At 37.8% G+C, this 26,307-nt stretch overlaps 2 protein-coding genes across 4 annotated transcripts; both read left to right on the top strand.

Moving 5' to 3' along the window:
* Positions 1 to 192: 192 nt before the first annotated feature.
* On the top strand, positions 193 to 11,854 carry LOC139693848 (methyltransferase-like protein 27). Its single transcript, XM_071592154.1, has 7 exons — positions 193 to 241; positions 4,868 to 5,009; positions 7,172 to 7,329; positions 8,573 to 8,688; positions 10,505 to 10,597; positions 11,362 to 11,471; positions 11,590 to 11,854. Coding segments are annotated over exons 1-7 (693 nt in total). The 5' UTR covers positions 193 to 239; the 3' UTR covers positions 11,662 to 11,854.
* LOC139693850 (methyltransferase-like protein 27) lies at positions 11,638 to 25,481 on the top strand. Of its 3 annotated transcripts, none has more exons than XM_071592156.1 (7): positions 11,638 to 11,713; positions 17,147 to 17,294; positions 21,125 to 21,285; positions 22,154 to 22,269; positions 23,245 to 23,337; positions 24,027 to 24,136; positions 25,371 to 25,481. In XM_071592156.1, the coding sequence occupies exons 2-7, from the start codon at positions 17,166 to 17,168 to the stop codon at positions 25,440 to 25,442; spliced, it is 681 nt and encodes a 226-aa protein (XP_071448257.1). In that variant the 5' UTR covers positions 11,638 to 11,713; positions 17,147 to 17,165; the 3' UTR covers positions 25,443 to 25,481. The 3 variants fall into 3 exon arrangements, with proteins under 3 accessions (XP_071448257.1, XP_071448258.1, XP_071448256.1); XM_071592157.1 differs by lacking the exon at positions 11,638 to 11,713 and adding an exon at positions 16,057 to 16,128; XM_071592155.1 differs by lacking the exon at positions 11,638 to 11,713 and adding an exon at positions 16,294 to 16,403.
* The last annotated feature ends 826 nt before the right edge of the window (positions 25,482 to 26,307 follow it).

Genomic DNA, 26,307 nt, shown 5'->3' with positions numbered 1-26,307 from the left:
TATTAGGACAGCGACCCAGTCGATTGGTTGAGAGACTAATATCCTTATAGCTCTTGAGCTTCTGGGGACCGCTCCGTTGCTTGCTCAACCGCTGTTGCTTGTTCGTAATCAACGCAGAGCTTGACGGGCCAGTGACGCAATTCCAGTAATTCTAACCAGCGAGCGAGCATCTTCTCCATTCCTCATCTGGAAGGGACTCGCAGTGGGACCTCTATCGCCCCGTGACTCAAAGGCGAGAGATGTAAGTGATAATGGAGAAAATATTTTTAACATTTCTATTTCTTCCAGCCGTTCATTTCACAGGCTTATCATTCAATCTATATCACCATTACATATTTGTATGATCACCGTATATTATTAGGCTGTGCATCATAACATTAGAGATTAAAGCACTACTAGCTTTAAAACGTCTTCGTGTCAGATGCAAATAATGATCTGTTACGCGTAACATATAGCTGGGTGCGAAATTTTGGATTTTCAAAACGGGAGAAAATTCTTCAAGGAAGCGACAGTTGTTGTAAATTCAATAAACTGGGATCGAATTTCTCTGCTGGGTAGGTGAAGGAATAAACGGTTCGAGATTATCATATTTTAAAAAATACTGCAGAGAGCCGATAGTGGTAATATTACGAGTGAGATAGTACCTGTAATAATTCCAATTAAGAGTTGACCCCTGAAATAAGAACGAATATTTTCCACATCGTCCAAGTGCTGAACTAGAACTAAGAATGAATTAAAAACTCCCAGTGGGGGCATGCGAGATATTAAAAGGACGGAAAGGAGTCAATGACCCGCTCATATTCCAAATGCATATTTTTTCAAATCACTTTATGTCAACATTTGGACAAGGAAAAGATCTCTCAAATCCAAAAAAATTGAAACAAAATTCTCTAGATGGTTCAAATACATATTTTACTTTGAATTCTCAATCGGGTGAACTTGGCGTTCAGGGATTTAAGATATTGCAGGGAAAAGCTCCAGATTATCAATTTATTTCAGCTATCAACATTTCGCTCGAGTCCTTTGGCTCACTCATCCAACTACAGCGATGACGTTTAATAGACATCGATATGAAAAATTTTGTGATGTAGTACACTAGCACAAAATCAATTTCCAAATAATATATTTTTTTGATGGACACCTGAAAAAAATGGAAACAACTACTCAGCTCTAAGTGAATGGATTACTTTTTGCGATAAAAATAGGAAAAATCCATTCCTGAAAGCTCATGGAGCACATTGCAACCGTGATGCACTCGGGAAAACAATCGTCTCACCCGAATGAAATCAGCGCAGTACGTGGAAAATCGCTCTTGACGCCGCCGATTAGGTTAAATGCCGAGAACCGTACAAGAAGCGTTCTCCTCTCGAGAGTTCAAGTAGAGAGAATGCTTTTTCATCCCAATCAACTGAGTCAACTTCGTTCCGAATCGTCCAGCAACGTCGCACTCACACCACGGACGGCTCAATAGGGGACGCTCGTCCTTGTAAACAGACTAGTGTTTCTCAACATTGAGCTGCGTTACTCACCCGATGGTACCCCTAAGGATGACATAGCTCTAAGATCGTCCAAGTGGTTCGTAGCGCATTTAATACAGCCAACCGCTACATGCTTGCCATGAATGGTGTATCGCCGCTACGAAGATTAAAACTATATATATATATATATATATATATATATATATATATATATGTATGTATGTATATATATATATATATATGTATATATTTATTTATAAATACACACATATATATATACATATATATATATATATAAATATATATATATATATTTATTTATACACATGAAATGCTCTTTGAAGGAACGAACAGATTGAAATGGTTTGGAGGTCATTGACAAGCTAACTTCTCAACGCAACGGTAAACAATAGCGGAACCTTAATTTATGTGAACAAAACCAATTTCTCTTTAGGAGGAAAACGCAGTAGAATCACCGCAATTCTCTCCTTTCACATGAAAAAACTATCGAAACAATTGCAGGACTGTGAAATTGTATATCCGGGGAAGCAGCATCATTATTTGAAAGCCATTAATCAGGACTTCACCAATGAGTGAAGTAGTTTTTCGAGGCGTTAGCCAGCACTGTATTTGTTAGCCTGTGTTTCCATTCAAATTCTACCTTTAACGATATGCTACCATTCGTAATAACAATAGAATTACATTGAAGCCGTTTGGAGTGACCTTAAACTACTACTCTTCGGAGCATCAGAAGTGCAATTCGGCGAACTTTGCACTCAATGTCAGGTTTGAATTAGCCCTAGCGCTCAATTGCTCACGTTATGAGCACTGAAAAAAAATAGGACGAGAAACAGTTCATGGTTTTTGCACCTGTTCTAGCTTCTGACGTGATATTAAAACTGTTCCTCTTTCCACCATCCATAATTTAACATTTTCGTCTTTTCCCTTGCAAAAACTGGTGCTTCTTGGCCGAGTATGTTGCAGCACATTTGTGAGCTGTAATGAACAATCAAGCGCCTAATCACACTTCGAATACCTCCTCAAGGAAATTTCCGTGGCTGGTAGCCTAAAATGGCTACAGGAATTACGTAAGCTGTCTCAGAGGAAGACTCTACTAATAACAGCAAGTAGAATTATTCATTTCGCATCGATTTCAACTAAATTATATCATACTGGGCTATTTCTAATAACCAGGGAAAAATACTTTTGCCTTTACTCGAAAGTAAGTCAATTTTGCTACACATATTTAAGCTATATTTTTTTCGTATTTCTGAAATAGAATATATTTTGGTGAAAAATATCTCATGCCGGGGAATTTTTAGACGTCATCTTAAAATACGAACGAAGCACAGTGAAGGCAATGCCATCATCCATAAACACATTTCTGGAATTCCTCAAAAGTTTTAAGCAATATTTAAGAGTATGCCTCATCACACGTAAGAATTTTCATTACAAATTCAAAATGGGCCCAATGGAATGCTTGCCATTGACATAGCTCATTTTTTGTGCGTGACCACATGTGGTTTAAGGAATTTAGAACACTCGCTTAGAGAACGAAAAATACTTAAAATCACATCCCCGATCACCTCGCGCAATTATTCATCATCATCGTGAATCATTTGAATGCGTGCAATATTTAGGGAGATGTTCTTCATATCTGTAACGATAAAGACCTTTCGAAAAAGAAATGCCGCTTGATGTACGTGGCCATTTCGAGAAAATACCATAGGACATGTGACTTCACCAGCAGACTTGGCTTGGAAGGCGAACATTACCTGACTCATTTTTTCACCAGGAGACTTCATTTACTTCTCCACTCCAGAACCCACCACAGGAGCCTAAGGGCGTGGTCAAACAGCAGCCATGAAAGTACAGGGGGAAGAAATCTTTGACGGGAGATTTATATTAATATATTTAGTGCTTCTCTCTCTTAGCGTTATGCCCGTGAACACTTCGAGGGAAAAATAGTACTTGAATATATCGGATCGACAATATTTCTCTCAGTATTTCGTTCAAATCTTGGATCAATTTTTTCTCAGATGGGACTCAAATACGTGTACCAACAGAATATTCGATCTGGGCTTTAACTAGAGAGAAATACCTCCTTTTTTTTACAAATTTACAGAACCAAAAGAAATCCCAGTTACTACAGCAGAATTATCTACTGATGTGCACCGAAATGCAGGAATTTCACAGGGCAAAAACATTAGCCTTGACCGGGATTCGAACCTGGAACAATCGATGACCGGCCGAGCACTATTTCTTGTTCTTTTAAAGCCCCTATCAAATCACAATGAATATAACTCCTTGGTGTCTTCACTGGCTAAAGCAATCGACCTGGCTGCACAGTTTCTCAACTTCACATTATCCTATCAAGTTATTCCGACTGAGCGTACTTGTATTACATATAGATGTATGTATTATATATAACTATACATATATTATGTATATAGATGTATGTATTATCTATACAGCGCTCTGGGATCGAATGAAAAAGTTTCACATCTTTGTCAAGTGAAAAACCAAATTGCGACTATGGCTGTTTTCTTTAGTTATTTATTTCTCAAAACTAACCTTTATCTAAGTTTTAATTTTATCTTACAATTAAATGTAATTTTACGGTAAATTACCGTCATACTAATACCTCTGGTAACATAATTTACGATAAAAACCACAAACACAGTAATCAACCCGAAGGTCGGTTCGACAGGTGATTGTAGAGTTCACCCAGTACTAAGTCCATTGGCGTTTGAAATTCACACATTAGGGTAGGGGGGCTGATTCCCAAACCCTTTGCCGGTTATGGTTTCCCAGGTAGATCTGGTACCCGAAATATTACATAGCTTGGGTGAGGCTTCAGGTGCCCTGAGACTTAACCGGGAATCGCACCCGGGACCCTCCGGTCAGTAGTCCAACGCTGTACCCCCTGGACTACCGCGACCCACAATTTACGACAATAATACGTATTTAGTTAAGCACATTACTAGATATAAAGTACATGATTCTTGTTTGTATGAGACATTTACGACAAAAACGTAGAATTTATTTGATAGGGGCACTAGTCATCGAGATTATAACTCTTACATACACATGCAGAACGAAATTGAACTCATAATTAACTGAAAACCGAATTAAGCCATTAGTCTCGAGGTTCCAGAGCATTTTACTCTCAAATGTATCCTCAAGCTTGAAAGCAAAACTTGTTCCACCAATTCATTGGCCCTTCACCTACCACTTTCATCTGTATTTCCTGTCTAAATATAGTGAGATTTTTGAAATTAATTATTAGATTCTTTAGAATATATATATATATATATATATATATATATATATATATATATATATATATATATAGGTTTATATAATATATTTACATAACTGTCCACCAGGGACGCATCAGTAATCGTGACGAAGAACTATACAGACGAAGAAAAGGCTGTAGAAGAATCTGTCTCAAGGGTGCAAGTCGAAGGACTGACGCCTGACCAGCTGGCCAAGGTGTATGACGAATGGGCAGAGACATACGACAAGGTTAGTGACACTATCAATGCTGATTATTGGCGAATTGAGTAAGAAGTGGCGCGAATGTAATCATAACGTAGGAAAAGGGAAAATCTGAAGGAAATGGTGAAAGGTAACAGAGGAGTTTGACGGGGGACATACAAATATGCATTTGCAACGAAGTTGATAGGAACTTCAACGGGATGAAAGTTTTCCAATGGGGTTAAAAAAAATTTCAAAATAATTTTAATAACTTTAAAAAGATACTCTATTTAAAAAATGGACAGTATTTTTTATATTATTGACTATAACTTTTGAAATTCGATCTGAATGTCAATTGCACGCCATATGATTTCAATACATAATAAAGTTCCATTGTTTGTAATATAGCAAAACTTTTGGGAGCTTGCTATTTGATATGGGTGTATTCAATCCTGAGCGAATTCGGAGGGAAATGATATTTAATAATTGTGATATTCACTATACTATTTTTATTGACACGATCCTGGTTTCACCATTTGGTGCCATATTCAGATCACAAAGTATTGAAACCGGGGTTGAGAGAATGATAAAAATAGTATAGTGAAAATCACAGTGGTTAAATATCATTGCACTTCAAAATGGAAAGTTTCCACAAAGTTAACGTTGAAACTATGCGATTCTAGAGAGCAGTACTGAACCGCACGGGAAACTTTCACTCTCTGCATAATCCTGATTCTCATTCTCACCTAAACTAATTTACAATTAGACATTAGGTCCTCCCCTATTATCGCTCAGCTACAAGTCTTAAGCAGAACTCTCCTTTCATTGCACCACCAGAGTGAAATGCCTGCTATAATATAACACCCGAGAGAATAGGAAATCGGAACCTATGAGCAGCATCACGACTAACATTTTAATTGAACAGAATTACAAGTGAATACATGGGGTAGGCATTTTAGATTGGTTTTAAGTTAAAAAAAAGGGTGCCCTCCAATGTAAAACAACACTAAAATCATTTATTGTGATAATTTACTCAGCATAATCGTAAGAATTATTTACAAACATTGGACAGACGATAGATTATTAAACACACAAGTCTATTAATGCCTCATTTAATGTTCAGACAGACCGATAGACGATCTCCAGCATTTAAAGTCCGCCGTCTCCTCGACTTTTAACCGAAGAATCTACACGTATATATAGAATTTATGTTTACTTTTCCAAGGTCTGGTTCAGAATGGAGGTTAATGATATGGCCTTTCAATGGCATAACATGAAGAAATTTTTTTTTTTAAATTCCAGACTTTTTAAACCGATAGAATGCATTACATAGTACTGATGAATAATCTTTACCACGAGATTGCTATTGTCATCCGGGGTGATTATTCATTTAATTCAGTTTTAACGTACTCCTCTTGAGCATTCAACTAATGGTCTCGGTATTTTTTCAGCTCGTTGTGCTCGTAGAGATAACGCTCTCGTTCAAAGTTCCGAAATTCAACGTCTTTGACTTAATGAGTTGGAAAAGAGCTTTTAATGTTGTCAATGTACCTATAAATGAGCATAAATGTGTCATAAGGAATACATTTTCTTCATGCAGTAACAAGCAATGCACAACGTGTTTGGTAGGAGAGTTATTGGAAGTCTCGTGAATTGGGTTACCGAGACAGTCAAAATGTTATCACCCATTATTTTACTTAGTTATTATTTTATTACTTTTTTGCATTCCATCAACGAGAAAACTTCACGACAACCATTATAACTTTGACTACCAACGAAATTACCAATACAAAGAATTAGTGAGAATTACTGAGCATGTTTCATGTTAATGTTGTGGCATTATTGAGAGCAAATATTTGATTTAAATTCTATATTGATACTGTTAGGCTGAAAAATGGTGGACGAAATCCGGATGGATAGATCCGGGCCTAGAAATTGAATGTCATTCATGACAGGCTGAGGGGTACAAACCTTTCAATTTCCAACGAATCTATTCAACCGAGATAGCCGTAATCGCAACTGAAGAACTAACATCAGTGCGTAAATTTGAAATGATTCGCTTACCTCGTGAGTCAAAGATATCAATGAGAATAAGTTATCGTTTAACATATAATGTTTTTAAGTTTTTCTCGAGTGTACGATACGGTAGACGGCAGGTTTGAAGAAGATACTGTAGTTCCTCTAATTAATAAAACTTTTTGTCCTTCAAGGAACTTCCGCCAGAGGTTTATTACCCGGAGTATGTGGTGGAGGCGTTGTCCGAGGTTTACACGGAATCGAATGGACAGAACAGGAAGGACGCCAAGGTTTTAGACGTGGCTGCGGGCACGGGACGGCTGGGCGAAGCTCTTCAGAAACATGGTTTCCGGTGAGTAATCACCAGGATCACAGTCACAAATTGCATTATAAGCGATAGTGAAACATTATCAAAAGACCACGGATTGGACCTAGGATAGTATCTACCCAAAAATGCGAAGAGAGTGGGGCTGCCAAAGGAGGCCAGCATAGAGGAACGTAGCCAGTGCTGTCAAGGATAGGCCAATGCCTACGGCGCCTAAGTTTAGAACCGATAAAATTTAAATTTTTTAACGAAATCGACTGTCAAATAAATTGATTTCGTGAGTGGCATGCATTTAAGTACACATTATGCACTGATTACTAGTTATTATAATAACAAGTCCACCTCTGGTCAAAGGTGGTCGCTAGAGCAAATTAGGATCTTGGCGTTACAACTCCCAGCACTACACATAACTTTCTCCCAGGGAGAATAGGTGAACCAAAATAGAAGTTTTATTATGGCGAAGATGCTAATTACTTTAATTAACTATGATTTGGGAATGAAGCAATGGTGTAAGATGAACCCAACAAGAAGTACCCACTAAATCGAACGTGATAGATCCTGACGGTTTTGTCTGGTGGCGTCTCTTACAATTGTTGCGTTTCAATTGGGAATAGAAGTATGTAATAAAAAGAAAAGGGTCCTATGTTGAACATATTCATATAGCGTGCCAGGGAGCGCATAAACTCTTTGGGCATTGTCATTTTGTATCAACATAGCGCATTGAGGGCAATGGGATCTCTGACTTACCATGCTTAATACAAATCTGCAATATATTTTACCACATGCATTAATATGCGGTAAATAACACTGCGACACTCGGTGCTTACATTTGAACTCTATGATATTAGTTTCTATTGCCCGGACCATTTACCAGCAAGCGCACATGACGCTTCCCATATAATACCCTATAAAAAGTAGTTTTTGCACATTTTTATAATGCGTACCAAGGACTACTTTACCGCTTTTTTCCCACCTTTTACTGTATCAACCCCCTAAAAGGTAATATGTTTTCTTATTTTCAATGCCTCATTCAAACTCCCTATGCATTTTATCGCACTCTCTTATGTACTCAATGAAGTTTCTTTCATCTGATTAAGACGAAAATCTTGACCAATGCTCGTAAAACAGGTAGGACTCAGATAAAAGTTTTCACTTAAAATTGCTCACAAAGAAAAATTTTGAGATAATTCAAAGCACGAATGAGATTTAATGAGTACAATTTGTTTACACGGCAAATATAAGGCCTACTGTCATATCCTTTTTCTTTCAGCTACATCGACGCCCTTGATCCTTCCGAAAAAATGCTGGAGAAATTAATGACGCGGGGAGTATACGGTAAAACGTGGAAGGACACTGTTGGCATCCACAAAACGGAAATTGAAGACGGTAATCATGAGGAAAATGAAGCACGATTGAATAATAACCCCTTGGACTAGTAGCATACATTTGAAAAATAATGTTCATTTTATTATTATTTCTCTCTTTTCATCGTAATACTTATTCGTAGAAGTAAGATCAAATTATTTAAAAATATCACCGACGGATTGCGCTTGTGGCGGACGAAGAAGGGAGGTAAAATGATATTAGGGAAAAACTCTTAAATATGCCTTGATGGAAATGATATCGGCGCGTATCAATCAATTCATACAGCTATCCTTTCTGAATAGGGATATCTTTCATTCCAATTGCTGATAGTAAACACTATCGAATCTTAATCAAAGCAGGTGGAATACATAAAAATAAATAACTTGAATACATAGTAACGCGCTCCTTAAAATGTGAATTTTACATCTACGAAATTATTGGGAAACTTCGCGTCATATAAAGGATTTTCCTAAATATAAATTCTCTAATAACGCTTTTGTTTGGGTAAAATAATTATTTCTTTAGATGGTATCATTACTTCCACATGAATCTAAAGCACGCTCAAGTTGAATCTGAACACTTCGACGATTGGAAATGTCAACGCCTATCATAAGCATATTGACCTCCTAATGTCTTAGCCTTGCCACAAACAAGTCGAAAAGACCTTCCTATTAAAGTTATTGAAATTCGTAAAGAAAATTGGCAAATATTCGGACGTGACCGGTAATATCTCACGGCTGTCGCTGTTTTCCCGTGGAATATACAGGAAGGGTGGGTCGCGGTAGTCCAGTGGATAGAGCGTTGGACTGCTGACCGGAGGGTCCCGGGTTCCATTCCCGGGCAAGGCACTCTGGGCACCTGAAACTCCACCCAAGCTATGTGATTTTTCGGGTACCAGAAACCACAACCACCACAGTTTCCCTGTGCCGGTTATGGTTTCCCATAACCGGCACAGGGAAAGGAACTGGCCCCCCTACCCTGATGTGTGAATTTCACACGCCGTATAGGGCTTAGTACTGGGTGAACTCTACCATCACTTAGTAAACCGACCTTCGGATTGATTACTGTGTTTATGGTTTTTTTATACAGGAAGGATTCGCATTCAAATATTTACCCTAGAAGTTATTCATTTTAATTTTTTACATATTTCATTTTATAATTTAAAAAATAAAAATATGTAAGATTCCTCGGAAAAACTGGTGCAATATTTCCCTCTTTGACATCTCTTTGAACACTATCATTCCCTTGGAAAATCAGGAGGAGTTCACTCCATACAAAACAAAATATTCAATGGATGCCTGTTGGATATCCACATTACATTACACGTATCCAATTCTCGGGAGCATATGTAATGGATGCACATCATACATGTTTACTCATTAATGCATATTCATGCACATATACATTAGACATACAGCACTACACCATTAATGAAATGGATTAAAAACTCTAAGTTCATGATAACATTTTAATTATACGGAAATTTCCTAAAATTGTTTGCTTTAGGACAAATATGGAGCCTGAATGACTAATCGTGTTTATGCAATGGATATGCAATTTAAATTCATATACGAGTATACATTTTTGGATCTTGGGAGATATTTGGGTATCCAATGTATGTAAACTGCATATCCCTAGGATATTTACGGCGAACAACCATTGCATATACAAGGGATGAACTTGTGCTATGTTAGATTTGAGAAATTGTTTTCATCTTGCATAGTATTGGCTGAAGATTTAAAGATATTAAAGTAATAATTTATCGAATCATCAGCGGAAATGTTCACCTGTGGATGTATTAGGTTCTAATACTCCCAATTGTTTCTCCCCCATCCAGATGCATATGACGCTGTGATAGCTGCTGGAGCATTCCTGGAAGGTCACATTCCAGTCGCGGCCGTACATGAAATCGTACGAATTCTTCGGCCAGGTAAAGATTGCTTAACGAGATCCATCTAATGGAAGTTTACCGTAAATAGAAATATGATATTGATGTCGCACCCGATGCAGTTTAATTTGAAAAAAATATATACAAACTTCTAGCTGAAGATGAAATTATTTCACACTTAAAAAAAAGGTATCACATGATTTTGTAAGCCCTCAAAATAATTTAAAGTAAAATGCCATCGCTCATAAATCTCCATCATTAATTTAGGCGTGATAAGGAAAGGATATAGTTGAGGACATACCATCATTTAAATTTCGCCTTGGGTCATTGCCACATATTTCTCATCAATCAATGAATTACACTTCATCGTACAAATTTCAATACAACGTTAATTCAACAACAATGAAGCCAAAACATTAATTAGAAGGTGTAATTAGAAAATTACACCTTCCACTATTTTTGGAGCCAAATATATGAGAATATTACGATAAAATATATAAATATTACTCATTAGATTTTTGCGCAGCAGGTTTTCTATTTCTCGTGCTATATCTAGCATTAAACACGGAAGATATAAGAACCCTCCCTCCATTAAGTCGCCCCCTGTGCTGGTGACAGAGATGAAGGTTTATTGTTTCTACCTCTTCCCAATTAGCTAGTAACAGGGCGACAAATGGTCGATAACGGAAATGTGTTAAATCTTCGGACAGAGGCTTCTCCAATCGCATACATCATTGGACACCAAACACATTTAAATCACAGCATTTTATTTAGTGAAGCGGTTCTAACCTCTGATACCTTCGCAGGTGGATTCATCTCAATTATTGTTCGGGAAGATTATCTCACCAATTCTGAAGAGATTCGAAAACTGGAGCCCCTTTTCGAGGAACTGGAAAACGGGAAGAAGATTCAGAAAGTACGTACAAATATAAAATTATTTATGTGAATTAAGATTCAACCGTAGGTGTATTTTAAAATTATTAAGTTCATCGAAATGTGATTTTCAAAATAAAAAATATTTCTTCACTTTTCAGGTTTTCAGAAGAGTAGTGCCAAAATATTATTTGAACTTTAATGGCGTAGTGTACGTGTACAGAATATTGTGAAAAGATGTCCCCTTTGACAAAGACATGAACATGCAAAGTGACATACAAAAACGTAAGATGATAATGATAAGAAGATTACGGAGGAATAATAATATTACTCCTGCTTCATTGTGCCCAAGTTTAACATTGTGACGTAGAGTATAAAATGTTTCCGTCAATAAATAATAGCCGACAATAAATATTCATGAATACATTGATGAATAAACTCAGGTTTTCTTAATCCTTATCAGAATTTCGCTTGTATAAACTGCAAGTGGTCTTCACGGGTCTCATACTAAACTTTAGCGTTACGAATTAGGAAACTCCCTCCTTACAAGGAGTAAGTTTTATCGGAAAAATCACAACCAACACATGATCAAACTCCATTACCAACTAGCAACATTTGACACCAATAATAACTGAATTAGCTAATGGTACGATTCATCGGCTCGCATAATTACGAATCCTCTCTGACGGAATCTCAAATGAACCAACACATGCTTGAATTCAGTGTGTGCCCAAAACTGCTCTTCGAATGAGTTTTCATTTAATTCACTTACAAAGACCGGAATAGTGATCACATAAAGAGGCTATGAGGGAAAATGGTACTTCGACATATGCGGATCAATTCGAATACTTAATTACTATGCAATAAAAATATTCAAGCAAGTGCTTTTACAGAGATAAAGGAAAGAATTTGATATTTATCCAGATAAAGAATCCTCCAGTATTTCCAGTAGACCAGTTTTTTACTCGCATGTAAAGGTGGGAATTTTGTGAATGTTGTATTCACGCGGATGGAAGCTGCCTTTGACAAAGATAACCATATCGTTTCCTGATCCGGAGAATAAGAGAATTTCCTGTACCATTCGACGTATGACGTCATCAATGATCCCCGAACAAAAAGTACATATCACAGCCTAGTTTGCATTTGATGCCGATAGCTAAGTTAATAAGATGCCTAAAAATGAACAGACATCACTCCCAATGGCTGGTTGGCGGACGTTCTCGTGGCTGTTGTAATTTTCAAGCGAAGATAATTAGATTCATCTGCACACAAGGTACGGAAAGCTACTTTGAAAGATTTCAGAATTGTGGTACCTGGTTTAACAAACTTCTAAAAAATATTTTCAAACGTTTTTTAAACCAAGCACCCCTAAGATACTTCTAACTAAATTCGTACGTGAGCTAGGTGAAAACCGACCAAAGTGATATCAATTTTTATTTATAGAGAGTATTTCAACTGAGTAATAATGAATGTAAACAGAATAAACGTCGTAGCTAATTCAAAGAAGAATAACGCACGCTGACAACTCAAGGGATTTTCTATTGCAGCGCACATGCTAACAGTTCGCAGGGAGCAAAGTAGAAGAACCACAGTCTGAACACTACCACAGCAGGATGCGTACTGAGTGTAGGAGCATTTAGTCACCAAGATGGTGGCTCTAGCCCTACCCACTGCCTCGCTAGGCCGAAACGTAAGTTACTTTCTTGGCAACCAACGCACATTTGTTCAAATGGCCATTCACCATTGAAAGATTGAATTCCTGCGTGAAAGAGGATCACAAGTAATCATATTAACCAATACTTCTCTCTTATCGACGGTTAAGGTACTTCTGAGTTGACAACTATAGGTTTCAATCCTGACACCAACCACACGATTAACATGAAAGAATAAAATCAAAAACAATAATATTTGAATGATTGATACTCCACCACAGAATCCGCATTAAGAAAGATGTATAAACCCCCCAGCCTTTGGTATTCACAGATATTATTGTCAGGGCCAATGAGAGAACATTAGATTTGCAAAGCAGATAGGCATTTTCCCCATCAAATGTGAAGGGGTAGGGGCCACAGGAACAGGGATGCTGGGAAGTGAGAAATAAACATTAAAATCTCAAAATGTTTAAGCACTAGACGACTGCCGTGCGGACAAATTTTATGCATATGAGTGTGTGTATATACATGGGTGGTCTGAAAAGTTTCCGACCTTAAAAATTTCGGAAAAAATGTCTTGTGCCTTTTTTAGGTCGGAAAATTTTCAGAACACCCTCGTATATGTCCCAGTCAAGGAAATATTTTGGCACTGGTGATCTGCTCGATACCACCATCCCCACCTCTCCTTTGTCCATCTTTTATACGTGTTGCCATCCCTTTTCTTTATATCTATATCCATTTGATTGTGTGTGTACACGTATACGCATGTCACGCATACGCATGTATGTGTGTGTATATATATATATATATATATATATATATATATATATATATATATATATATATTTTTTTTTTTTTTGTATATATATTATATTTTTATGTATGTATATATATATATATAGATATATATATACATATACATATACACATATACATATATACAAACATATGGGGACGGGGTTAGACCAGATGTAGCGTGTCCACCTGTGGACCCGAAGGTCGCTAGTTCGATTCCCGTGACCGGCGAAAATTGATCAGCTTCCTTGATGGTTTTTTTTGGAATGAGGCAACGAGAGAAATCTACTAAAATTCTACTAATAGGGTGAAGTTCACGGTATCGGCTGCAGTACTGCGATGTGGAAGGCAACAGGAAACCCCTAGAATATTTTATTCTCCCCAGAATATGCAGCCTTGCATTGCTTGCCTCCCGGTAAAATATTCTGGGGATAAACTAGTCCCCCAATCGGATCTCCGGGTTAAGACTACTGGGAGGTAAATATCAGTCAAGGTGGATAAATGCAGAATAGGGACATGAAAGGGGTTAGGTCATTAGAAAATGCTAAGTTAGAGATGGATAGGCAAGACATCCTGGATTGAACAAAATTAAGTGGGCGAGAGCGAACGACTTCTGGAGCGACGGCTTCTGGGTGATATACTCGGGAGACAACCAGAAAGTGGCAGGTGTAGGCATCATACGAAGAAATGGGCAAGGAAAATAATATCGTGCTGGCAATATTAGGAAAGGATACTGATAATAAAGTTAGTGGCAGAACCTACGCATACAGCGATAGTATACGTGTATATGCCGACATCCAGCCATTCAGATGGGAATACAGGAATTATACCTGTACATACCACTGGAAGAGGTTCTCGGGACAGTAAAAGGGAAGGAAACCCCAATGGTGATGGGAGATTGGAACGCTGTGTTCGGCGATGGAAGGGAGGGAAGTAGCGTGGGATACTTCGGATCGGGAAAACGAAACGCTGCGGGAGAGAACTGATAGAATTAAGCACCGAGAAAACATGGTAATGGCAAATACCATCTTCGATCAACATCCGAGAAGAAGATACACATGGAATATGCCTGGAGACAAAGCAAGATACCAAATTGACACCATCCTTGTCAGGAAGAGTTACAAGAACCAAGTTAAGAAGTGTAAGAGCTACCCCCGCGCAGATATAAATAGCGATCACAACCCGGTGATCATGGACAGCAGACTGCGATACAAGAAGATGAAGAAAGAGACACAACAATACATATACTGGAAGAAAAGAGCGCAAGAGAATAGTTCACCGCATCCATCGAAAGGGAAACAGAAGGAAATAATGAAAATACCAGCACTAAGGGTCGATAGAAAGCAATGAAGAATATAATTACCAAAGCTACAGATGAGCTACTTGTGAGTAAGGCGGATATTTCTAAGAAGCCATGGATAACAGCTCAAATAAGGGGTCTCATGGACTAAAGAAGAAAATACAAGAATCCAAAAAATGAAAAAGACAACTATAAACAGTTCCGCAACCAGGTCAAAAGAGAGTGTAAGAAGGCAAAGGAATAATTGATAGAAAGCAGCTGCGAGGAAATCAATGACAGCATGAAAAAGAGAAATAACGAGATGGCTCATTAGTATCACCTCACGAAGTTCATAAATTTAATTGCATTTCAAGTGAAAAAATTTCAAACCACAATTCGCTTCTCTTGCCAACACCGCTATTCATTAAATACGGAGGATTAAAATTTTGCATTATAAAGTCACCTTTCCTTGGAAATACGTAATATTAAAAATGAGGAAGGTAAATCGTAGGCAGCGGTAAGGGTAATTTCACCGTATTATAAAGAGTATTCAGCGAGTTTTTCCATTGAGTTTCACGAAAAAAATTGTTACACTGCTTATTTTAAAGTCCTCAAAATGATGAATTCAATGAAATGATGACTCATCTTATCGTTTTCTCAGTGAGAGAAAAATATCATTCGATATTCATCCCCACCAATCTGGAGGTCCGTTTGATACATCAGGGTTAAAGTTCACATGGTACTAAACCTTGTAGAGAGTGGAATCCATACATTCAGTCGGCAGTTGCCTCCCCTGCACAGCCTGTGGTCTTTCTCCCCGTAAGCTCGGGAACTCATTGAAAATCGTATAGTTTGGGTTTAGCTGAGAGTGCTAGCAATTATCTCCCAGATTTGAACTTGTAAACCTACGCCCGAACACTAAACTCGCTAGGCTACCACCTCTTCCCTTATATTTGGAATCGTCTTAATTTCATGTAAGTAAGGTACTTATATAAAACCCATAAACCGATCGCAGAGTTTCTCAATCATACCCGAGTATCTCTTTCCCGCGGAAAAATCGACCACCACAGTCTTAACCGTAGTCTTCCTCTCTCACATGGGATGGCGCCGTAATGAGGATGGTGGATGTCGCTCTTTTCATTTCTACGTCTCGCAATCAGTCAGTCATTCAAGGCGAGCGATAGGAGACAGTCGAAACCTCGTTTCCCACGGCCCGTCGTATCATCAGCTGAAAACGTCACCGAAAAATGTCAGTAGCGGATACTAATTCATTATTTCACGTAGTATGTAGAAAAGAATTTTCAGTCGCTACAGTCGTCTTTGATTTCGATGCTTCATTTGAGATGGTCCGGAGCGAAATGAACATTATCCATTCGAATGTGGCACATGTTTGGCGCACGATTACACGCATCGTAGCGGACGACCAAATGGGGAGCATGTGCGCTTCGGGTGTGACCCGTAAAATTATCTATCACCTATTTTTTGGGGAATATTCCGGGGCCAATTTGTACATCGGAGTCAAGTGCACCAAGTTCGCTTCAACTCCGTGGTCATTAAGTTCCCCGACTCTAAACGCTTCTCGTATTTATTTCGCCGAAATACCTACCGAAATAACTTCAATCTCACCCACCAACCCCTCCTTCCGTGGAATTTTGGCATTAGGTGTTTGAGCCACAATTATTAGAAATAAAATATTGAAAAATACATAAAAGTTAAAACGGAAAAGTAATGAAGCATCACTTTTCCTTTTACTTTTAGAAAGTTTGGACAACTCCAAAAGAAACCTATTGCTCGTAGCTTGCACCATTTGCCGCTATGGGAGTATGGTTTTCATTATTTCTGTAGGATATTTAAGTTTTGACAGACCCCAACAAGCTGCCTTAGTCCACTTTTCCACTACGGCCGACTTTTACGATCTACACATGCATCCAATATCGAGTTTTATCATGGACTGAAACTACCTATTTACCGACGAAATCACTTATTCAACAGAAATTATTACCTGGAGACTATGTCTGGTGAGGATTATGCCGAAGCGAAGAGGGTGGCCGGCGAAGCCATTAACAGGGTTCACAAGAAAGGGATCAGCCCCGAACAGCTGGCTACAATGTACGACGAATGGGCTGAAACGTACGACAAGGTGAGTGTGCTGACGTACCAACCTAAACACCCATGGGACATTGCTCCTTTGTTTATCATTATTTTTTCAAGGGCTAGTCCTTGGTTTAAAATGGCACTCTCGAAGCAATTTCGTCATGACCACACCATCAGATAGATTCCGCAGCGAAAGTAGCTTCACAATGCCCGCCGCGGAAAATTTAAATCGTCCATTACCCCGGCTCCCCCAAGGATCAATCAGGTTGTTTGTATTGTTTCCCAACCGAGCGTACACGGTCCCGCATGAGCACTCCAAGAGTTATCATCTACGTAGTTCTTGGAGTATTCTTAACTTACAAATGGTCGATATTTAAGTTTAACCCCGAAAAATAATACAGATAATGATAACAAAAATATTATTAACGGTACTCAAATGAGTCATTATAATGCACTCAACTATGAGTATTTGATTGCGTAGACACAAGGTTTTATTGAAGATTTAATAGAAATGAACATAAAGTGCATATAATCAGGAGAAGTTCCCTTCCGAACGCCTACTGTATCGAGAATACCGAAATAGAAAGTGTAGACTCGATTAAATACTTAGGCGTTACCCTCAAATAAGACCTCCCCTGGCCTAAACATCTACGGGTAATAAGTGGACAATCTAACAATAAATTAAGATTTTTTAGAAGAGTATTGGGGAAACGTGACGAAAAGGTTTAACGAGTAATGTTATCTTTCGCTGGTTAGGCCTCATTTAGAATATGCTGTTGGTGTATGGAATTATCATGAAGTTAGATTGATCGCCCAATAGATCGCGTGCAGCGTAGAGGAACTAGATTTATAAAACGCTATTATGATAACCTAAGTAGCGTATGAAAATTATCAGAGGAGCTAGATTGGGAATCATTTAAGGAGGAAAGGTTAAATTACATATTAAATCTCTTTCATAAATTAGGATGTATCTTTAGCGATGAGGTTGAAAATGTTTCATTAGCCCCATCGTAGTATGGTAGGAGAGATCATGTAAATAATATTAGAGAGTTTAAGTATAGAACAGATACATTTAAGGTTTCATATATCCTACGAACGATTAGGGATCAGAATAGCGTTGTCCGACTGCGGCCGTGGGGGGGGGGGGGGGAGTATTTCGTGTCAAAAGTAGTCTGGTGTGGGAAAAATCAAACACCGGCGGTAGACGGACCAGATTCATTTTTCTCTTCAGACGAGATTCCCGTGCGGTAGTGATCGTTATACATATGAACCACTCAAAGGATTTTGGACGATACTCAAATTGGAGTCGCAATAATATTGAACAAAAATTTAGGAAGTAGAGCAGTAAACTTAGAGCAGGTGAGTCATATAAGTAAAAGCTGAAGCAACGAACTTCGTCATTATTTATATCTACATGCCAACAAGCAATCATAGGGAAGAATAAGTCGACAGGGCATGCGATCAATTAGAGGAAATAATTACGGGTGACCTACAGGGAAACATTTGATAGTGGGGATCGGGATGATGCGGTGGCCAACGTACAGGCTTCCCACCGAGAGGGCCTGGGTTCAAATTATGGAGACAAAAAATATTTTTCAGCGGTATCATGATCCCTTCTTGAGGTGCTATGTGGAGAGCACTTCGAGTGAGTACGCCATCCGTCGGATGGGACATTAAACTGCGGATCACTTGGCGCCTTTCGACAAGAGTAGGCTAATGCCGACGCTGGGTTTCTCTCCACCCTTCATCCTTTCCCATCCATCTCTAATGGCGCAAATGACCTTAGCTGTCGGTCGCCTCCCATAAAAACTACTACATTTGATGGGAACGGAGAATTGAACCCTAAGGTGGACGATGTAAGAGATGGTAGGGGGGATAGGGCGCTAGGGGTTAAGAAAAAGGAATGAAAGGGGAAGGAAAGCAATGGAGTGCTGAAGGAGATAGGGCTTAATTAATACGGTCACTTATTTTAAACACTACAAAAGAAAAATTTATGCACGGGAAATGACCAGGGACTCAGAAATGTATCAGTTTAATCATTCTATGGTTATACACAGAGTTAGAAATACATGTAGCATGATTAATTCACAGTTTCCTGGGATAGGATTCCATTCATAATTTAGTATTAATTTAGTGTTTCGTCAGATTCAACAGGATAGCATATTAAAGGCGGTCGAGGAAATGAAATGTAGAAGCATTAACCGGGACGGAAGGACAGGAGTCTTACCATCCAGGAGTACCGAAGGAAAATTTTGAGTGAGGACAGGAAGACTAGTAAGCTTCAAAGGGAACTACAGGAAGAGTAAAAAGGAAAGGACCAGGAAATCAGGGATAGAAGGAAATGAAAGAAGTAAACACAGAATTAGGCTGAATAAATGACTTAAAAGTTGAATCATAAACTGAGGCGTAAAACTATTAGGGCGAAAGAAGCATGGTGGAAGACGAAGTGCGAGGATACGAGGAGACGAGACGAAGTGCGAGGATATGGAAAGTGTAACAAGGAAAGGTGAAAATGACGCTATGTACCGGAAGGTGAAAGCAATGTCAGCAATTAAGACGGGAATTTTCGAGTAAACAATCAAAGATAGGTAAGGGAAAATATTAGATGAACTAGAAAAGATCCAAGAGATATAGTAAAATTACATTAAATAACTATATGGTGAAGACATTAAGCCAGCAAACTTAAATATAGAAAGAGAATGTGACGAGGATGAGGATAGATTTTATCCAGGGGTACACAATGGTGAGACAGAAAGTGCATCAAGGGAAATGAAATTAAATATGGTCAAGAGGATAGATAGCATTTTCGCATAACTACCTAAGTATTTGAGAGAACATGGGAGAGAGAGTTTTCATGGAATAATCAGTAGCATTTATGAGGGAGAAATTTAGCAGGGAGACTTTGTCAGATCAGTTTTAACCCATATCCCAAAAAAAGGGAAAGGCACCCATATATGAGGATTACAGAACAATAATTTTAATTTTACACGCAGCTAAAAGGGCACTTAGGATTACTAATAAGAGAATGGGAAGAAGGGCAACAGATGATTTAGGGGATGTTGTTTGGGTTCAGGAAGGGGAGAGGGACGAGTGATGCCTTAGCCGAAATTAGGTCACCTATAGAGAAGAATATAGAATACAATCAGAATATATTTGTCTGTTTCGTCGTTTTTGAAATGGAGTATGATAAAGTGAATTAGGTGGAATTAACGAATGCATTGCAGAAAATAGGAGTAAATTGGCGAGATAGGAGACACCCGCAAACCTCTACGTATATCAGACTGCCCAGGTGTGATGGCGAATTGAGAGACAGAGAGAATCCGGATGGGCACTGATAGAAAGAGGAGTAAGACAGGGATGTTTACTATCACCTGTGCCTTTCAACCTATATGTGGAATGGTTAATGAGGCATGGGGGTAGTGGAGAAGGGAATACAAGTAGGCGGGGAATTCATAAAATCAGTTAGGTTTGTCGTGGATGAAGTTTTAGCTTATTAGTCAGCTCAGGGGTTGCATTTACTGTTGAAATCATGGTAACAGTGCCGTAAATATGGATTACTGATAAATGTAAACAAAAGAAGATTATACGATTTTCAAGAAAGAGAAACTTTAAGCTACATATTAAAATAGGAGGCCATAAACAAGAGCAGCTGGAACAGTTAACCTATCTCGGAAGTGTTTCGGACCAAAAGGGCCACATTGGGATTGATCCTTGGACCACTGTCTGCGCGTTGCAAAAAATACCAACATCAATCGCTCTATCAACAAGAACCCTTAGAAAATGGAGCTATACCGACGAATACTCACGGGAGAGCGAAAAATCAAAGCCAATCGTAAGTATAGAATGAAGGTAATAGGCATTCACCTCTTTCCTCAGGAACTATCCATGGAAGTGTACAAGGGGCCGGAGTACGTGGCGGAGGCTTTGGCCGAGTTGTATACCGACAAGAGTAAACCGAGCAAAGTGGAGGCCAAGATTTTGGACATAGCCGCCGGAACTGGTCGAATTGGAATTTTCCTTCATAAACTAGGATTTCGGTGAGGCAATACCCTTTTTCTTGACTACCTCCCTCCAAGACTTGGGCCCTATTTCCCTGAATCTTCTATGTTTTTCAGGGTTTAAAGAATAGTTGTTTTTGGACTTTACAAAGAATGAAACCTTCATTTTCATATGTAAACATATTCAAAGGAATAATTCGCATTGATATACCTATAAAACTTGGTTCACATAAATTACTTCTCTATTTCTTTGAGTTGGGCTTTCACCAAATAATGCACCATTTTTATGAGTATAGAGGGCCACATAAGAGGTACAGGTATAAAGCCAGTTCATCGGTACTATTCATACTATTCGGAAATGTTCCATTAAAAACCATTATTTTTGTGCTAAATTATGGATTGCAATAACTGTAAAAATAATCAAGATAGTTCTACCACGTTTAGGGACTCAAAATGGATATAAAATTATATCGAGACATTTATTTAAAAACCCTTTGAGGAATAAACCATAAAATTATACGAAGAAAAACTAATTACTTTGGGTTATTCATTGTATGAAATACGAACCCGTCTTTTTTCAATATTATCCGGGTGATATTGAATATTTTACAATTAATTTCATGAAAAACATCTAGGAAAAAATAATGCAAGTACACGACGCCTCAAAAATCATTTTCCTAGGTAAAAAATTCACCACGATAATTTTCACTGATACATGAAATGAAATTCAAGTACGTGACTTATTGGGAGTAATAATATGAATTGACCAGTATTATTAAAGTTCCTAAACTAAAATATATATATAGTATGTGGTGTCATAGTGGCATCCCATTTTGAACCGTTACATTTCTAGCAAACGTAAAATAAACGGTATTGGAACAATTCATAATTTAAATTTTCATTCCAGAAACATGGATGCATTGGATCCATCAGAAAAGATGCTGGAAAAATTAAGAAAACATGGAATTTATGGAACTACATGGAAGGATACGATAGGGATGTATCAAACGGAAATTCCCGATGGTAAGTGTACTTTTGGGAGAAATTAAAAAGGACTCGAACAACTGAAATATTATTACCATCATGCGTCTTTCCGATTCCGAAGCATTAGTCCGATATATACATGTGGAAGTAAAAGTAAGCGACGGAATCTAATCTGGGAGCCCAAATATTTTTCCAGAAATATTTGATGGCAAGCATCTTGGGGTCAGATCTTACTTCTTCGCTAATACTGTTTTTTTTTTTTGACAAGAACATTAGACCTATACGATGCATGGTAAACCTCTACAATGGCGTGGGAGGAATCGGGTTGTCATTTAACTATTGGCACGGCTGTCATGAAAGAGGAAAATTATGATAGTTCCAAAGAAAAATAATACGATAGCTAGTTTATCACAAACTCTGGTGTCTTTTGATTGCTTTTCTCAGTGTCGGAAAAACCGAGGATTGATCTCTTTGGGAGTCTAGTTTCACATTTTATCCACGAGGTTAAATGCGTACATAAAGCAAGAGCTTCCAGTAATAAACTAATCTCTGTAGGAACTTGTTCCTAAGTAGTATCGTCCTAATGTAAGATGTGAGTTAATGAGACCTGCAAGGGATTGTTTAAACTGTATCGTGTGTGTTAAACATCTAGTGCATAGAAATATCAAATAATTCCATCTTATTAAGAAGCAATTACATGCGATTCGAAAATAACATTTTCTTCAAATGCCCAAGGCCTCCCTGGGGTTATGCCGGCGTTTAGAACGAAATCATTTCAAAAGAGGTCAGAGTGATTCCCTTCTCTGAAATGGAAGAAATTCCGTTGCCATACGAAACGACTTCCTCTCCCCATTTTGAGCAACACCAGGAAACACCACTTCTAAAAGGCATTGTGAATTTATGATCTTCGGCTGATTCCTTTTGAGTTTCCCTGTTTTATTTTAATCTTAAGTAATATTTAAGAGCATGTGACCTAAGGCGATGCGAATTTGCAATGATTACTTAATTCTGCAGGTGCTTATGACGCCACGGTTTCATCTGGCGCCTTGGGAGGTGGGCACATCCCAGTAAAGGCGATACACGAAATGGTGCGGATCGTTCGTCCAGGTAAGGTTATTATTTATGACAAAACTCATGTGTGCAGGAATAATGAATGACAAGGGAAAATATCATTGCGGAAAATCTGTCGCTTGCTGGAAATTTTGTTGTTTGCGCTTAGCTGGTTGAAACTGCCCACAAGCACTGACATTACCAATTAAAACTTCTCCGACAACATTATCGATTTCAACTCCTAGATTTCCTTCTTTCGGAGAGAAAATCTTTATAAAATGATTGATACACACTAAGTTAAAATCAATAGCCGTCCAAAAAAACTATGTCGGAGTGGAACAGAATGCTAGTATGGTTTACATATCAGCAAAGGTAAATTACTCATGTGGCCACCTCTGTTGCAATTCTTGCTTACTGACATTTCAAAAATAAAATAATTAAAAGAGTCATTATTTGGATTTCGCAGTGAAATAAGCAGAATTTATTAGCAGTAGCTCCCTAAAACAAAAAAAGTGATTCTGTGAGTAGAAAAATCTGGAAGGTCCATGAGTACACGACTGTAAAACATGTAGGTTTCAACGTTGCGCATAATTAAATCACAACTGTTCCGGGCCAGAGATAGAAGGCAAAAATTAAAAGGGCGATAGAGGTGTAATTTTCTATTTAACTCCTTGAAAGTGGCCATATTAAATTAAAACTCGTGAATGATATACTTTCATGAAATTCGCGCCTTCTAATTTCTGCAGGTGGTTTCCTTGTAAATATCATCCGGGAGGAATATCTCACCAATTCCGAAGAGTACAGAAAACTGGAACCTCTCTTCGAAGAACTGCAAGTGAGCAACAAGTTGATAATGGTATGCCTAATAATTAATTCTTCAATCTAACATTTATGCTTAATGAACGCGCTTTCTCTTGGTCATGAGCAACAGCTAATATGTTCTGCCAAGTATTTTTGCTTCCATACCACTTTTTCTATTTTTGGTTAATACATCCGCCAGCTCATAACCATTTGGTTTCCATTTTCTAAACGATTTTATTAAAAACTTTTCCATCCTTCCCCCCATAAATCCCTCACTTCCCTGTCATCAAGTTTAGAACGATTTTCCTCTCCTCCAACTTACACTGCATAACCTTCCTACCAATCACAATGTACGAGGGCTGTTCTATAAAGTGTGATCATTCAATTTTACTCTCAGATTACAAAAATTTGATTATGTCAGCTTAATTTGAATGCATACTTTGTACAAGTTTCATTGATTTCAATCCAGCATTGCGTCATGGCAAAAATTGGGTTCGCTTACGTAATCATCAACACTGCAGTAGCAACTGTGAGAGAATATCATCGAATAATATTAAGAGCACTATCATAAATAATACAAATTTCATTAGTACCACCCACACATTAGTGACAGAAAAATACGCATGAATTATGATGGTGCGCGGTACGAAATCGCAATCATATCGCGAAAATAAATGAGAAGTGTGTTTCCCATCCTCTCTATAGTTCAGATCTAGCTTCATATGACTTTTTTCTGCTCCTCATTGAGAAAAAAAAACATCCGTGGGAAGCATTTTTAATCACCATAAACAGACAAACTGAAAATGTATCAACTTGCAACGGTTGTGGCTGACGCAATACCAAAGTCTAATTAATAAAATTAGAACTACATATGTCATACACATTAAGCTAATAATATGACAAAATTAATTTGTTCACAATAAATTATTCAAATGAAAAATTATTAACACTCTTTATTGAACAGCCCTCGTAGTATGACCATATTCTTCAAAAGTACTTTTGTTTATATATCTGGGGCTCGATCTAATATTGATATTTGAGCATGCCAAAAATACGTCATCGAGAATATACTTGGATGCCAATTTATGGAAATTTGCAAATTCTAAAATCTTTAAACGGCACTTCGAACACTCATTGATTATCACGATGAAATCATTTGTGTTTCAAAATAAAAACATTTTGCAAAGTTATAAACAATAGTGGATTTTGATTATGTAAAACGCCATCATTTTAAGCTCAAAGATTTCAAAATGACTTATTGCAATAATACTGTGACCTCTTTTTTTCAGATAAGCAGAAAAGTGGTGCCAAAATATTCATTGGATAATAATGGTGTTGTATTTGTGCACAAAGTGTTGTAAATGCTAACGAAAAATAAAATATTAATGTGGATAAAATTTAATCAACTGTGACCACATTACCAATATACCCACCGAGAGCCTTTTCGATCTCTATCTACATTATTCAATCCTCGGTAATGAATATCAGGAAGTGGACGGCATGGAGGAAGAAGTTACAGGTATGTCTATTTTAAAAAAATGGTTCACCGTAACGCGTGGATTGTGATACTTTAACTCATTTTAGTATGGACTAATACGCGTAAAGGTATTTAGTCCTTAAAAAACCTACTTTGGCTAGTAGACTTCTGTTAAAAATAATAATTTTCAATCTGCAAGTCCAAACTAATCGGTCTGAAAGCCCCCAATTCATAGGGCTATCAAATAGTTTTTTTTTATTTCACCTTTTTAATAAATTTAAAATAACCTTAATTGGTGCGAATATTATTCTCACTTCTATTAAATCGAGACCACATTTATAAAATTTCTGGGACAAATATTCCTTTCCTATCACAATTACTGGTTGTGGGATGGCCTATAGATTAAAACCATTCACGTATGGCGCAATGCTGCATATCTTATCTTAGACGCAATTTTTTCTTGTAAATTAAGATAGTTTAAACAGTGGACGAAAGTCAGTTTTTGTGAATCCTAGCTTTATAAAAAATTGTTTCATCCAGAGTTTAAATCATTCTGTTGTGCACGAGTAATCATCAACAGGTGAAATTTATTGGGTCTGGCAAAATGATCCCCATCAACCAGAAAATGACCTTTGGTACTGTTAAATTTCGAGGAAACTTGGAAACTGGGATGAATTTCGTCGTAGTTCTTAGGTGCAAATAAAAATAATGGCGCGAGGGATTCAACGTTTCGATCGCAATGCACAAAT

This window comes from Hetaerina americana, unplaced genomic scaffold (assembly GCF_022747635.1).
Source record: "Hetaerina americana unplaced genomic scaffold, ioHetAmer1.1.p SCAF_5, whole genome shotgun sequence".
NCBI lineage: Eukaryota > Metazoa > Arthropoda > Insecta > Odonata > Calopterygidae > Hetaerina > Hetaerina americana.
The sequence above is the reverse complement of the archived record's forward strand: the minus strand, read 5'-3'. Positions and strand labels throughout refer to the sequence as shown.

Bases quoted from the DNA above. Each gene is read 5' to 3' on its own strand.
- LOC139693850 (XM_071592156.1), top strand. From the start codon at position 17,166: ATGTCTGGTGAGGATTATGCCGAAGCGAAGAGGGTGGCCGGCGAAGCC. The intron at 17,295-21,124 runs GTGAGTGTGCTG...CTCTTTCCTCAG, and splicing joins GGGCTGAAACGTACGACAAG to GAACTATCCATGGAAGTGTA. The intron at 24,137-25,370 runs GTATGCCTAATA...TCTTTTTTTCAG, and splicing joins TGAGCAACAAGTTGATAATG to ATAAGCAGAAAAGTGGTGCC.
- LOC139693848 (XM_071592154.1), top strand. The intron at 8,689-10,504 runs GTAATCATGAGG...TCCCCCATCCAG, and splicing joins CAAAACGGAAATTGAAGACG to ATGCATATGACGCTGTGATA. The intron at 10,598-11,361 runs GTAAAGATTGCT...ATACCTTCGCAG, and splicing joins CGTACGAATTCTTCGGCCAG to GTGGATTCATCTCAATTATT.